This window comes from Macrotis lagotis, chromosome 7, assembly GCF_037893015.1.
Source record: "Macrotis lagotis isolate mMagLag1 chromosome 7, bilby.v1.9.chrom.fasta, whole genome shotgun sequence".
In the NCBI taxonomy this organism is placed as follows: Eukaryota; Metazoa; Chordata; class Mammalia; order Peramelemorphia; family Peramelidae; genus Macrotis; species Macrotis lagotis.
The window spans coordinates 217,276,440-217,292,877 of record NC_133664.1 but is presented as its reverse complement, the minus strand read 5'-3'; the positions used below and the strand labels follow the sequence as shown (position 1 = coordinate 217,292,877).

General features: G+C 31.8%; 1 protein-coding gene across 3 annotated transcripts in view; it reads right to left on the bottom strand.

The window, feature by feature from the left end:
* Positions 1-16,438, bottom strand: part of ARID2 (AT-rich interaction domain 2) — a 244,139-nt gene that overhangs the window by 82,378 nt on the left and 145,323 nt on the right. For 2 of the 3 annotated variants that reach the window (XM_074194881.1, XM_074194883.1), the window contains exon 6: positions 15,401-15,468. The exons of the other annotated variant lie outside the window; for it this stretch is intronic. In XM_074194881.1, the coding sequence (XP_074050982.1) occupies positions 15,401-15,468 (68 nt within the window). The remainder of the gene's footprint in view (positions 1-15,400; positions 15,469-16,438) is intronic. 3 annotated transcript variants of the gene reach the window in all.

The window sequence follows — 16,438 nt, the reverse complement described above, 5'->3', positions numbered from 1 at the left end:
ATTACAGAGCTTCCAAGTCAAGGATAAAATATTATAAGCATCTAAAAAGAAACAATTCAAGCATCATGAAGCCACAGTCAGAAAAACACAAGTTTAGCAGCTTCTATGTTAAAGGGCTTACAAAACTGATAGTCTGAAATACAAAAGAGCTTGAATTACAACAAAAATCAACTACCCAGCAGGCCTTGGGAACAACTGAACCAATATAATTCTCTTTATTCAGGAGAATGGGGGCTTTCAAACTTTCTCAATAAAAAGATCAGAGTTGAAGGGAAAACTTAATCATAACAAAATAAATAAATAAATAAAACAACCAAACAGGAAAAGGAACTCATAAGTGACTTAATGATATTGAATTGTTCATATTTCTAGATGGAAAGATGTTCATGCTCTCTGAGTATAGACTGAAGCATACTTTTTTTTACTTTATTTTTCTTAAAAATTTTGTTGGGAGGACTATTTTCTTTCACAACAATGACTATTGTGGCAGTGTTTTGCATGACTATATATTTATAACCTATTTCCAAATTTCTTACTTTGAGGGGTGGGCAGGAGGATGAAAGAGAATTTGAAACACAGTTTTAAAAATCAATGTGAAAAATTATTTCTATATATAACTGGGGAAAAATTAAATACTAAATTTAAAAAATAAAGAAAAAAGTTCAAAAATTAAGTGCTGAAGGTAGTGCTTTGTAAAGCATAAAGCACAACATAAATGTTAGCTATTATGCATTTCATTTTTAAAACCTCACTATTAGTATATATATATATATACATATATATATAAAAAACAATATATATATATGCCTCATCTCCTCTACTCTTCAGTGAATAAAACACAGAGATCTAACTACAAATAATTTGTATTTCTATCAAAGCCTAATTTTTCAAATTATAAAAACTTAATAAATGTTTGCTTGAATAAATGAATGAATGCCCTTAAGAAAAAATCTAATCTTTATTAAGTAAGCTGAAAAAGATCCTGGAATGTCTGTTCTTCCTAATTATATGAATGCAATCACTACTATCTAGGTTAAAAAAAACACCATTTCCTTCAGTCAAAATACTGCTTTCAATGGATTCCTTCCAAGTAAGAGAGACAGTTCTGCTATTATCACTCAATCTTTTTCAATATTCATTTAATCTATTTATCCCAATATTCTTCTCATCCTTGTTGACACCACACAATGCAAATCCATGCTCTTCCATATGCATCATTCTTTGGTTTTTACTTTAATCATTTCTTACCATTTTCCTCAGTGATTTAAATATTCAAATTTCTGACAACTCACAACCCTGACCTTAGAATTATCTGAACATCTTAACTCTAATGTCTTTCTATGATTCTCACATTTCAATCACCCAAAAGCATAAGCCTTTTACCTTGTTTGGCTACCATTCATGGATCTGTGATCTCACACTAATTGGTATCATACCACAACCAAGAAATTCTTTGAATGAAGCATATTTCATCGTTTTCAGTCTAAATGAACCTTATTTAAGTATTTCCATAAATCCATTATAATGGGGGCTCCAATATTTTGGATTTCTTGTTCTAAATTTCATGACATTTTATAGGTACCAATGGAACATGGCTGACTTTATGTTATTTATGTCTTTCTTTCAATATATAATCTCTTTCTAAACCCCTTTTCTAGACATACATACTGTTTTGAGAAATCTTTGTTGGTAAAATCATACAGCCTCTTATTTCCACTATGCATCGCGTCATTTTCACTTCAGTGAGAAACTAGGAAGCCTTAAAAGCACTAGAAAATTTTCCAACTGCAACTGGTCCTATTTGCTTCCCCTTCTATTAAATTCTGGGAATAGTTCATCTGCATAGTCTAAAAAAAAATATGTATTTGTTAATCAGCCCTAAAAGCAAATAATTATTACCAAATAATATATCATACCCTGGACAATGGTTTTTCTGTGCATATAATTAAATCTAACGTCAGATTGCACAATGAACTCAATTCAATTCCAAAATTCCATAACCCCAATTCTTCCTATCTCATCTACCTCCATTAAAAACCTACTAAAACTATTCTCTTCCTCTTTGTAACTCCAAATCAATTGTCTTTTAAGTTTTGCTTGGCCTTAATTCTTTGCTTGTTGATTCCTTAGTACAAAGTTCTACAAAGACATTATCCCACACTTTTACTAAATATCTCCAGTAACCTGTCTACCTTCCTTTTCCCCCATTTCTGATGGAGATCATCTGTCCTTAAACTTAGCACATCTCTTTTCTTATTTCTTTTCCTGTATCTTCTCTTGCCCTTCTTTTTCTCCCATCCTTACCAGATTATCCAATCTTCTTAATTCCATTCCTTTCCACCTCCTTCAAGCAGTATTGTCAGTTATATCTCATCCAGCACTTACATATACAATTCTCTTTCCACTAACCATTTCCCCTCTCCCTAAATGCAAGTTAAAATCTCCTATTTTGATAAAACAAACAAACCCTGCTAACAACCCTACATTACAATTTTGTTTCTTTGCTTTCTATTCTCCCCATATTAAGTAAATCTTTCTTTTGCCTTTTAGCACTTGGAGCCTCTATTCTATTTTTTTCACTTCTTTTTCTATTAACTCTAAAGTCAAATGCTGTAGTAAGCACTAGGATTAAGCAAACAATAAATAAAAAAGACCTGGAGAGAGGAAGATGAAATTCTAGTCTCTAGAGGAGACAAGGACTTATAACTGAGGAAATTGAGGCAACAGAGATATAGTGACTTGTCTAAGATCACAAAAATAGTAACTGAGAACAGACAGATGTAAACTCACATATTCCTGACTCCAGGCCCAGTACTCTATCCACTGCTCCACCTATGGTCTATCAGCAACTAAGGAGATAAGGTGAGGCTTCATGGACAAGGTGGTGACTAAATTGTATCATTAAGGATGGCAGGGGTTCCCTGAGGCAGAAAGAAAAAGGGAAAGCATTCCAGGAATGGTAGACAGACATGGGAGACAGGAGATTGAGCATCATGTGTGAGAAACAAAGAGAAAGCCAGTTGACTGGACTGAAGAGTAGAGAAGGGGATATAGTACATAACTGCCAAATCCAAATAACATAAAATTTTTAATTAGTTTCCCTTCCTTGACTCTTCCCTTGTCCTTCTATACTCTACATGGATATCAAAGTGATATTCCTAAAACACTGGTACAACTATGTGATTCCTCAGATTATAAAGTACTAGCACCTCTGGGATCAAAAACAAAAGCACCTGTGGAATAAAACAACAAAAATATAGCTTAGCAAGGGCTAAGGCTACCACTTATAGGAAACCTTTTTCAGACCCAATTACTAACTAGTACCTCCTTTCTTGCAACTTATCCCAACAAATTCAGTTTGTAAACATTTCATATTTATAACATATATACATTGCTTTCTTATGAAGAAAAGTTTTTTGAAGGAAATACAAAGCACATAGTGGAAGCTAAAAGATGGTTAGTTTACTGATAATAGGAAATATAGAAAATATACTTTAGATGCAAAATAAAAAGAATGACAAAAAAGAAAACAAGTCTAGCAGTTCAGAGTATTAAATACAAATTAATGACATTGAAATTATAAATCTTTACTAAGAATTAAAATTTTTCCTGAAATATGAAAGAAATATTCCATTTTTAAAATGTATATCAACCTAACACTTTGAATTTTTGTGATTTTTTTTTTCCATTTAAGAAAACTGGAGGTTATTGAAAAATAGTGTTAAAAATATACAGGAAAAAAGTGCCCCAGTAAGACAGATCCAGGTCTTTTAGTTACCTCAATACCAATTAATTATGCCTGCCCTGCAAACAGAATGAATGAAGGAGACATTAGTGTATAGATCCCAGATGCTGGCTCATTGTGGGGTCTCTTGCACAAAGAGATCTGTGGCCTTGAAATTTTTTTTCTGAATGCACTGATGTATATACTGTGCCTCTCATACAATAGCTTCAAAGTTGCAAGTGATAGACTCTTGACTGATAACTGTATCTATCATGCATGGACTAACCATTATTATGGATGTTGGTGATATCAAAGTCAGTGTTATTATCCAGATGATGGGCAATGATCTCTAGGATGTTACTACAAACACCATTAAGTAGCTGCTGTTTGCTTTAGATGGTCCTCTAATAGTAACCCCTGTAATTAGAGAAAACCACTTTAATCCCATGGCTCCCTGACACCAGAGTCTTTCTTGATAGCACTGATAACAGCATCAGGAAGACTGTCTCTTCTATGGACAACTTAGTTAATATATTTTCTTTATTTCCTATTATCAGTAAACTAAGCATCTTTTACCTTCCACTATGTGCTTTATATTGCCTTCAAAAAACTTTTCTTCCACATATGAAAGCAATATATACATATTCAAATGTGAAATTTGTGCAAGCTGAATTTATTGAGATAAGTTGCAAGAAGGAAGGTACTAGTTAGTAATTGGGTGATCAGAAAAGGTTTCATATTAGTGGTAGCCTTAGCCCTGGCTAAGCTAATGTTTTTGTTGTTTTATTCCACGGGGATTTTTGCTTTGATCCAAGAGGTGCTGGTACTTTATATTCATGATTTCAGGATAATCATGCATTTTTTTTGTCTTTAGGCAGCCAGTGAAGAAATTATACATCTAATCAATTATTTTTTTGGTTTGAATGAACTACACTTGGTCACTACAGAACATAGCCTATGTAGCAAAATACAAAGTAGGTTATGTCCCCAGTGAGAAGTTCAGATAAGATGACTTAGGCCCCTTACTCTTCTCTAATATGTCTCACAGGATATTCCAGTCTGAATCTAATTCTCCACTGTATAGATTCAGACTTCTGAATTACCTTTTTCAGTTTTCGGTTCTATCTCAATATTCAACAAGGTAATCATAGGAGAGTTCTATTCTTTAACTAAATTTTTATCCAAGCAGCATTTTCTTAAACAAAAATCCTGACACACATCTGGTATATCTTGGGGGCATTCATATTGTACTGCTAGAAGAAATTCTTGGACTGGTGCAAGACAGACTAGAGTGAAAGCACTGTCAAGAACGTTTTCATTAATTATGAAAAGTCAGAGATTCAAAAACTATCAGACCTATGGTTCCAACAATAAATGATGCCAGCTACCAATCTGGCAGCATTATTCCCATGACCTGCTGGCAGCTTCCAGGAAACCAAAGTCTTTGGGTTCCAGGGGAAGTATGGTTATAGGGCTGAGTACAAAGAGCAGTTCAATCTCCTTATTGATAATTAGCTTATCAGGAGACAGGTTAGTTATACCATGGTGTCACAAAGATGTAGCCAAAATTCACCATATTGGTGTTACGTCCATCGTTGCTAGAGTACTGTAAGTGCCTCACTGATATAGGAGGAAATCACATTCATCATAAAGTCAAGGAATCCTGCAGCATCCAGACATCACAAGAAAATCCTGTTGCCTGTCAAATCAGGTCAAGGGGTTAAAAGACTATAAAAAAGGGAGAAGGATGTTCTTGCACAACACTCCTTTCACTATACAAACATAACATGCAGGTCATGTCACCTTGACTATGACAACATGATCCTCTTCAAACACAGAGAATAACTACTACATCTACTAAAATGCTATTCTGCAATATGTTGATATCACTCATCTTGAGTTGCAGCAGGTCATATAGCATCATGATAGCAGCCAATACCTGGTAGCAAAGCTAACTTTATATTTGGAGCTTTGTCATTATGGAACGTTTCTCAAGCAGCTGCCTCTTATTTTTCTTTGTCATTACTCTTCTGAGAAAGGACTCTCTTAATTTGTAGGCTCTTATATACTTCAGGAATTCCCCGTCAGCAAGATATTCAAAGCAACCCCATTAACAACCTGGTCATCATATGATTAGTAGTGTACACTAGAGTTGTTGCTGTGGCATGCACAGCATCAATATGTTTGATTATCATTGGAAATTGTTGCTTTGTCTCTAATGTTGACAGTGAGCTAGTCCACCTGGATTGATGTGAACAGACTTGGTAATTGCTGATCATGCTTACAAGAGATTCCTTGGAAATTGTCTATACCTTACTTCATAAGAATAAATGCTGCTGCTCAAGCCACTAAATATTAGAGTGGAAATACTTTTAGTAGCCCACTTATCACCTTAATCTTTAAACAATCAGAGTCAATCATAGTCTAGCATCTTTACTAGAGTCAACTGGGATGTTGGAGCAGGGTCCTACCTTTGTTTTTTGACAGCTTAAAAAAGTATCATAGCAAAATACTATTATAAATGAATGCACTTATTTCTGAAAAGTATATAATTTAAACACTTTTAATTTTTAAAGCTTTCATTCTAAAAAAAATCAAAAGGTACTACTTTTCAAATAGGCAACTCTAAGCCTTACACAATTACTAAGAGTAGAAAAGAGTACAAGACAGGGAAAGAAGTTACCTTTGTGTCTCATTTGCAAAATGGGGATAACAGTATTATCATAAGGTTGTGAGAAAAAAGCCTTCTGCATACTGTAAATAAATTTAAACTTTTTTACTTACAGATAAGTAAGTAACCTACTTAGATTCAGATGGATTATGATTTATATGAAGTAAGATATTTGGGATCAGAATTTAAGCCTCTAAATTCTCAGTCCATATTATTTCATTACAACACTCTATGTAGCCTTCATTTCTTTGTCATTACAGATATCATTAACAATTCTTTTATTAATAAGAATGCATTAATCAGAAAAAAAAAATTTGTTGTTAAATGGCAAACTTTATCTCCATCTCAAACCTCTTCTTTAAAAACTAATTTACGGCGGCTAGGTGGTGTAGTGGATAGAGCATTGGCCCAGGAGTCAGGAGTACCTGAGTTCAAATCTGGCCTCAGAAATTTAATTACCTAGTTGTGTGGCCTTGGGCAAGCCACTTAACCCCATCTGCCTTGCAAAAACCTAAAAAGAAAAAAAAAACCCTAATTTACCATGGGGGGAAAATGAAAGTCACACCTAAGTGAACACACTATATCTGAGGGCATTAGGGCATTATCTTTTAATGCTAAGTTTCACCTGATAAATTAAGAGTGATTATTAGGAAATCAACAGATGAAAAAATATCACACTACAACAATGAACACAAAAATTTCTGTAGATGATGAACAAAATGCATTTGTGTCATGAGTACAAAGTATTGTTTTAAAGTAAAATATATGGCATTTAAAGGATAAGAATGAAGTTCAAATGACATTAAAAATATTTATGGCATTTACACAAGTTTGCTGAGAGGCATAGTGATGAAGTAGATACAGTTCAGCCTTAGACTCAAGATGTCAGATCCTGCCTCCCTAACATTCTGATTATGTTCCCCTGATCAAGTCATTTAATCTGTTAATGTCTTAGACAAAGCCTTTAAATTATAGAACTAACATTTTTATTTGTACAGGGAGTTTCCTCCCAAAGAAATTTTGAATTGCATTGTAAAATAGTAGCAGCTTAATATTTGCTGAATAGCTAAATACTACCTGTCTTCACAAAAAGGTTGCTTCCTAGAATGCATTGTCATAAACCTTGTAACTAGAGGTAGAAAGAAGACAACAAAAATGGTATATTCCAAGACATGGAATCCCTACCTGAAATAGTTTTGAGATTTACTGCCTTTAATCTTTTCTTCACTTAAGAACTACAGTTCCCCAACTTGCTAGAGTAACTAAGAAATCTGGGTAATGCCTACCTTAGTCTCAGAAATGGATCCCTACTCTCAGCATTTTGTTCAACCCTCCTCTGAAACGGAAGAGTTAATAATTAAATGTTTTAGTTTATACAACTCAAGTCATAAACTTTGTAGTAAAATACGAGTAAACAGTTCAGGCAAAAACACTTCACCCAAAATACATCTGGTCCAACAGTTCAGTTATTTCAGTTATGTCTGGCTCTTCTTGACCCGTTTGGGTTTGCTTTTTTTCTTTTTTCCTTTTTGGCAAAGATACTGGAGCCATGTGACCTTTCCTTCACTAGCTAATTTTACAAATGAGAAAACTGAGACAAAGTTAAGTGACTTGACCAGGATCACACAGCTATTAAGTATAAGGCAAATTTGAACTTAGGAAGATGAATCTTTCTGATTTCAACCCTAGCACTGTACCACCTAGCTATCCAATTCTACAAATGAGAAAGCAGTAAATCAGTTACTTTATTGACAATTTTGATGGATAATTTACCAAAAGACAATTGTCTAAAGATTCTTTTTCAATTAAAAGAATATTTAGGGACAGCTAGGTGGCGCCGTGGTCAGGAAGACCCAAGTTCAAATCCAGCTTCAGACACTTACTAATTACTTAATTGAATGACCTTGGGCAAGTCACTTAACCCCATTGCCTTGCAAAAACCTTAAAAAAAAGAATGTTTATTTCTTTTTTAAAGATAGTTACATAAAAAAAGAATTAATTAGGATAAAGACTACACTCTGTGATTTCATAGTAGAAAAGGAGACAAAAAGGAAGCGGAGAGAATTCCTAAAAGAGAATGCATTTGAATTCAGTAAAGGATTGGTGTGTTTGAAGGAAAAGATTAATGTAAATAAAGGTTATAAAGGTTAGAAGGTGTTTCTAGAGGTATGGCAAGTAGTCAATATAGTTATATGGCAACTAAAATGAAATAAAATTAGAAAGGCAAGTTTAGCTCTGGATGGCAGAAGATTTTGAATGTCTAGTTAAGGAGTTTGAATTTTGTTCATTAGGTCATAGGAAATCAGTTTTAAGTTTTGAATGGTAACATGACCATATCTGTATATAATAAATCTGAAAGAGATCAATTAAATTATAAGAAATTCAGACTGATGTTGAAAGAAAAGAATAAAGTCATTTTCAATTGTTCAGGCAGGGGATAATAAGGTCTTATAAGGCTGGTGGTAATGGAAAGAGCAAAGAAGGAAGTGAGATTATTAGTACATATTATATTGGTAAAAGCAATATAACACCAAAGTTTTAAAAATTTGAATGAATTGGTGATCTCAGTATTAGTGAACTAAAAAAAGGACTAATTTTGGAAGAAAAATATTAAACTTAATTTTTGACAGGCTGGGTTTTAGGTGAGGCATCTAAGTGGTGATGTCCTATAGGGAGTTTATGGTATAACTGTGGACCTGGAGAAGGTCAAGGTTGGAGATAAGATGTGGGATTTGTGTTTAGAGAGATAAATCAGTTAAAGACATGGGAACATACAATAAGCCAAGATTTAAAGGGTATAAAATATAAAAAGAACTATTATCCTTTTATGAAAAATTATCTTTCCAACTCAGTTAACTATATGTCCAGACACTATATTTTTAAAAGGAAGTAATTTTATTTATGCACAGGTCTTTGATAGTATTAGGAAATCAGGTTTATCTTGTTAGCTCCAGGAATACTAGAAGGCCCTTGTGACAAGAAATCTCTAACATTTTAGCATGTTCTTCAGTGCTATGGCATTCAATATATATACTGTTCATATTCTCAAACTAATAATGAAATAAACTTTACTTTCTTCTAATGAAGAACAATAAAATACAGATAAAACTCAGATGTTCTTTTCACTGAGTTTACTGCTAATTAAAGTTCAGACATAGAGGAAATGGCTTTGTTTTTCAAACAGCATCTAGAACTTTGAGGGAATGATTCACTCTAGTCAGATGTTCCAAATAAGAAAGCTTATATATCAATACATATTAATATTTTATTGGAAATTTTTCTGAAAAGTATCATAACACTTTCTACCATATTTTAGGAAGGAACACATCCAAAAAACAGTGATTAGTATGGTGAAGGACCCTCAAAAGTATTCTATAGAAAAATTAATAGGAGAAAACTTTGTCCATGGATGTGGGCAAGGAAGAGAGAGAGGAGGGCAGGAATGGGCTGCATGTTTGTGGAGGGGAATTCAAGGAGCTAGACACGAATAAGTAAGAGCAGGAGGAAAAACATGTAGAGGCCTCACTAGAATCTAAAAAATATGAACACTGATAGGCGAGAACAGGTACGACACAGGTGCTGGGGACAGACATACAGGACCATATTGTGAACGGAAAGAAGACAGTCAGATGGGGACCAGAGGAGGACAAAAGTGTCCACTCAATTCAAACCCCCAATTCAGTGTCAGCGACAGCCTCACTCTGTATCTGTTCTTCTGCTTTCACTTGGAGGTTTATTTATTTGTTTTTGTTGGGGGGGGAGGGCTACTGAATGTTGAGTTGAAAAATAGGAATGAGAAGAAATACAGTATTGTACAAAAAAATTTAACAATGGGGGGGGGAGATGTGGATTTCTTCAAAATTCATGACATTAAAAAAACCCTAGAATTCATGACATAAAGTTGAAGTTAAATAATGAGAATTTACATAAAGCAAGAAGTATATATGTATATGTATATACATATATATATATATACACACATATAGACAGATATAGATATGTCTATGTAGATATATATTATATTTAATATATAACTCTGGTTTTGAAATGTTTGTGCTATGCTATAGATAAACTAATAGTCACAAACATAAATGACTTAACAAAATAATGGACTACTTCAGTGGTAATTTTTAACATATTATGATGTCATGGATGGTAAGTATTTATTCTGTTACTGATATAATTAACTGTGAAACTACAGTCAAATAACTTTACTTCTAAATGCCTCTAACAATTATAAATGACAAACAAATTACCAAAATCCATCAGAGGAAAAAATTTCCACACCAAGAGTTCCTTATACCTATGAATTCCTAGAACCAAACACCCTCCTGGCTACTTAATGATATTAGCTGGCATCCTTTCATTTTAAAACCCTCTTTTTCTCAAATTTTCACACCACCAATTTCTCCAAATGTAAAAAATAGCTTTTAGAAAAATTTAAGGTCATTTTTCAATGCAAAAACTTATTAACTTAATAACAACCAAAGTATGATAGTCAAAGTATTTCCTACTCCACAATTCCCAAATTTTTCTTTCATAATTACAATCACTTTTATACAAGTATTTTCTCCTTACTCCCCCTTTTTTCAAAAGATGAATTTTTTAATTCTGCATTTCTTACAACTTTCTATATTACCTCTTTAATTGATACTTCACCTTCATTTGTTAGGATTACCTTAATAGGAAAATAAGACTGACAAGATTTATTTGTATCCATATTATTAATATATCTTTTATGAACATGTGTAAGCAAAGAAAGACTTAGAAAAAATCCTCTAATCATAAATCTTTATAAAAATATTTCCAAAGTCTACTACAAATGTTTGGCAAAATTTGTATGTCCTTAAGTAATATAATTCAGAGCTACATGTAGCTGTTTGTCCATTCAGAGAACATAAAACTTATTTTATTTACTTTCTCTTCATTGCTATTATTTTCTTTCACTATGTCTAATCTTTAATTGATTCTACCTTTTGCTACTTTCACACCTTTTCTGTATTTTTAATTCTTTTTGAAAACTTCTCTTCCTTTCCTTGAGCTTTTTGACTTCTAGAGGAAAAAGAAAAGGTGACCTTTTATAGACAATTACCAGTCAAAGTGTTCTATCCATTTATGAAGGGAACTAAGTCATTAGAATGTATTATGTTTTAATCACAGAATTTAGAACTGACAGAGAACTGGAAGCTCATCATTTCCTTAAGGCCCCACACTTGGAAAATGAAAAGCTAATGTTCAAATAAGTGATTTGTTTAAAATCAAATGGCTAATTAGAATCTGAGTTAATTTCCTTAAAGTTGAGTATGATTATTGCTACACTGCCCCATTTTGAAGAAGCATGATTGTTGTCACTTAAAACGACAAGGTCCAGAGTAAACTGTCTTTAACATTTTTGATAGTAACTAGTAGGCTAAATTATAATTCTTATGTAGCAAATTGATCAAAACTGATTATTAAAGCATAGAATTCAATTCAATTTTGATCAAGAAGAAGAAGGACCTTCATGGAAAAATAGTTACATTCTTTAAGAGATACAGCAAGCCAACATTTTAACTGCCTCCTCACCCATATGAAGAAAAAAAAAAGGACATAATATTTTTTGCTTATTTCTTTATCTCCACTCATTAATATCAAGTTCTTGCTTTATTTGAAAGCACTTGGGTGCTACATACTCTATATGAGGTGGGGGTTGGAGGGACAGGGACCTAAGGAGGGAGAGAGTAAATAAAAAATAAATAGAACACCATCCTACCCTTAGGGAGAGCTAAGATAAATACATAAATTAGTATAACATTACTATATCATGTGCCAATAGGTGATATCATTTAAAATTGATTTTTCTTTAAACAAGTCAGAATACTACTTAAATCCTTTCAAAGCATTTCACATTTTCATTTGATCCTCACAACAATCATGTCAAGTAGACAGTACAAGCATTATTATTCCCATTTAGCAGATAAGGAAACTGAATTTAAGTGGTAAGTCCATGGTACCACGGTTGGAAAGTGTCAGAAAGGGTATTCTTACCCAGATTTGCTCCTGACCCCAAGTTCAGGCTCTTTCCACAGCACCACACTGTTAGAAAAGATAAAAAGTGCTATTGGAGATAGGAAAGACCACTTTTGGTAGAGGAGAAACGGTAAAGGAGCTAATTTTTGAACTAGGCTACAAAGGATCAGATGGATTTTGAATAATGGAAATTTGCAGGAGGGCTGAAGATGCAGAAAAAGAAGTATAATATAAGGTGGAGAATATGTTCTTGCAACAATCAATATTTTACTTTGCAGGGCCAATATGGTATAAGTAAGGAAATAGTGGAAGACAAGTAATTAGTAGTGAGATAGCAAAGACTAAACTAAGTCATAGGAAATTAATCTTTTGGTGGTACAAAGGATGTATTCAAGGGGCAAGGAAACTGAAAATGGGAAAAACAAATGTAGGCAATCAATAAGGAATTTTAAGAACTTTTCTGGGTATTAAAACTGTATGAGTGTTGTTGACTATCATTCACAAAAAAAGAATTCTATTGCTGAGTAAAAATAGTGTATGCTAGGAGGGCAGCAACTACATTGAAATTTTTGATTTGCACACTGTCCATAGACAAATGTAGAGAAAAGTGTTGAATACAGCAGGTGCTGTAATATAATAGCTAGAAGTAAGTATAAATAAGTGGCAAGAATATAATGAAAGAAGGAATTTTGAAGGCTTTCCTTTTTGAAAGGAGCAGAAGAAAGCATGTACTATATTTGTTTGTATAAATGAAAAGAATGAATAAGATAAACTATTCCTTGAAAACTTATATTTAAAAAGACAATAAAGATTTATGAATTCTTGAAATTATACCTATCTTTGCAACTGATTTTCTATAAATTGTAACTGTAATTTATATCTATAAATCATAACTTCTGTCAAAAATATTCGTCAAAAAATGATGCTATTAATACTTTTTCCATTTACTGTACTGTATTATTATACAATAGAATAACTTCTACAAAGTGAAAACTCTCTTAAAAAAAGATTTATATACTTTAAAGCCCACCTTTTTTCTATTAAATTTAACAAGGATTCACATCAAAATTTTCTCCAAACTTGAACAATAGATTTTTTAAAAACACTGAGGTCATTTTGAGTTATTAACCATAACTAAAATGTGCTATTCAAACCTGTCAAAAAAGTCCTTTTATGCCTCCCAACCCCTAGCCTCCAATTATGATATTTTATTTTTTTCTTTCAGATTACTATCACTTCTAAATCAGAGAGTAATTGCTGCTATTTAATATTTTTGATGGATTAACTTAATAGAAAAACAGATTAACCACTAATACAGGTTCATTTGTATTTATATTATGTATTTTGTGTACATGTATAGTAAACAAAAACTTAGAATAAGTCTTCTAATAATAAACCTTTGTGAAATATTTCAAATGTACACTATGAACATTCAGCAAGACAAAAAAAAAACTGAATGACATAATTTAAGGAAATTCATATTATTCCTGAACAAAAACCAAAAAAAATTGAAAGTTATAAAAATGCTGATATCTCCTCCACTTTTTTCTTTTAATATACAGAAAGAATAGCTGACATAAAAGTCAATGATTAAGAACTAAAATGTAAAATATTTCTTAAAACTATATATACATGTATATGTATATATAGTTATATGTACTCTTGGCATCTACAGTTATAAAAGTAAACACATGTATTATATTATGCTTTCAACACGGAATTTGTATTTCAAAACGCATAATGTATAGTACTTAAAATAATGGCTGGAAAATATGCATTTAATTTTAAATCTTATAGCCATTATAGAAATACGTAATACCTACAGTCAAGAAGTTGTTAATATCACACATCTTCCCATATTTAAATCAATGAAATAAAATTGTAATTTTATACACTTTAAAGTATTTCTACACACACACACACACACACACACACACACACACACATACATACACACACTTTTTTAAAGTTGATTTTGAGTGCAAAATGAATAGAACACCCTAATCTAAATTTAAATAAATGTAATTGGTGTTATTTTCACTAGTAAAAACGATCATGTCAATTACAGTAAAAGTAAGTTTAATATCCTTATTTTCAACACTCATCTGATTAGCAATTATTACGATCAGAAAAAAAATTCTCTCCATCCCCCCAGTTAAACTAGATATGTACCTTGGGGAAGAGACACAGATGCTATAGATTTCAGAAAAGAAGGTTTTCCAAATGATCTTTCAATATTACATTAGTGAAACTATAGAGGACTGTCAACAATTAGATGTATATATTTATCAACTGTGATGATGAGGGTAGTTTACAGCTTTTTCATATGTACATGCTATTAATAATACAATAGGTCATATTCCCTAAAGGCAAACAAACAAGCTCTTATTTTCTTGCTACAACTTAAAGGACTAGAAAAAAGTTAGCAAAATATTTTTTCTAAAATTTTATATTTAGTTAAGACTGAAAAGTCTTAATTACTTATGGGGTGTGTATGTGTATGCTTGTAAAACTATAGCTATAGTTGCAAGTTTCCCCTTAAGTATATATAGTTATATGTACCTGTATGTACCTAGATGTACCTGTATGTACCTATATGTACAATTTATCCTAATAGAATATAAACTCCTTGAGAGAGGGGCAATTTCAATTCTGCCTTTATATTTTTAACTCCTAACTTAAAGTTCTTGATGCTTATTGAAGTTTGATAACACTAGCTTTAAATTCTATTAATAAACCTCATTTCTATTTTTGCAGATTGAATTTTCTCAGAAATCAACATGAACAATAAAATCTGGAGCCTTTATTTCCACTTACTCTATTTCCTTATTTTAAAAATAATTATTCCTTCAACAAAATTCAACAGGAACCTGAATCCACTTTTCCTGAAGGTAAAAATCTAGCAATGTTCTGACACATATTATAAGAAACTATCTGATATTTATGAGATTTGATTACTAGTAACAGTGAAAAATATTTTAACTTTTATGAATTACCTTAACAAAATCTCTATCAGTTTTCTCCTTCCATTCTTCTCCAAATACAGTAGAAAATGATCCTAAAGCTATAAGCATAAAAGATACATTAAGTAAAAAGAAAGTATACATTTTCATTTAAATCCTTACTAATATCCATATGTTTGCAAAAGCTTCAAACAATGAAAGGCCATTTTAAAGTTTCCTATAATTAAAAAAATACTTTCATGGTAAATTATAGTACATTTCATTACTGTAGTGATTGAAGGAAACAATCAAATGGTCTATATTTCATGTACCTGTAACTCTTATGAGCCTAAATAACTACAATTTTTAGTTTTATGGGAAAAATTTATTTAGGGGAATAGTTACAAAGCATTTTGTTTTCACTTATATGGGGAAAAAATATTTAAGTCAAAAGTCAATTCATGGCTATAACAATATGCTATATCTAACAAAATTTTCTAGAAGATTATGTTATCACAACACTTATATCTATGATGTTTTATATCATATTCAGGCATAATTGTTCATGGAATCTGTATCTTAATATAGCCATTTTATCATATGTGGAACATTCATGATAATATCTAGAATTGAACTCTAGTGATAAATCCTCATATAGTTAAGAAACCTCACTTATATAAGTCTAAAAAATCTAAGCAAAATTCATTTGAGTAGTTGTGGGGTAACAGTAGGGGTGAAAGAAGAGTTTCATTTAATAAAATAATTCTTATTTAGAAGATAAACAATTAGCTACAAGTTGGCTGTTGTTTCATTTATTCATCATACTAATAAATACATGTAATGACAAATATTCTTCCCTACCATTTCTTGAAATGAGGGAATTCATAATATTGGTTAAAGAACTGCCAACAAATCAGCAGAATCTGTCTATCTTTAGTTAGGTATTTTCATTTACCTTAAAAATGAGATACTTATATTAGTTATTTAGTAATGAAAGATAATTAAATATTGCTCTTAAAACAACAATAAACGTGACAAATACTGGCAATGTAAAAACTATGCTCTATATGATATAACAGTTAAAAAATAAAA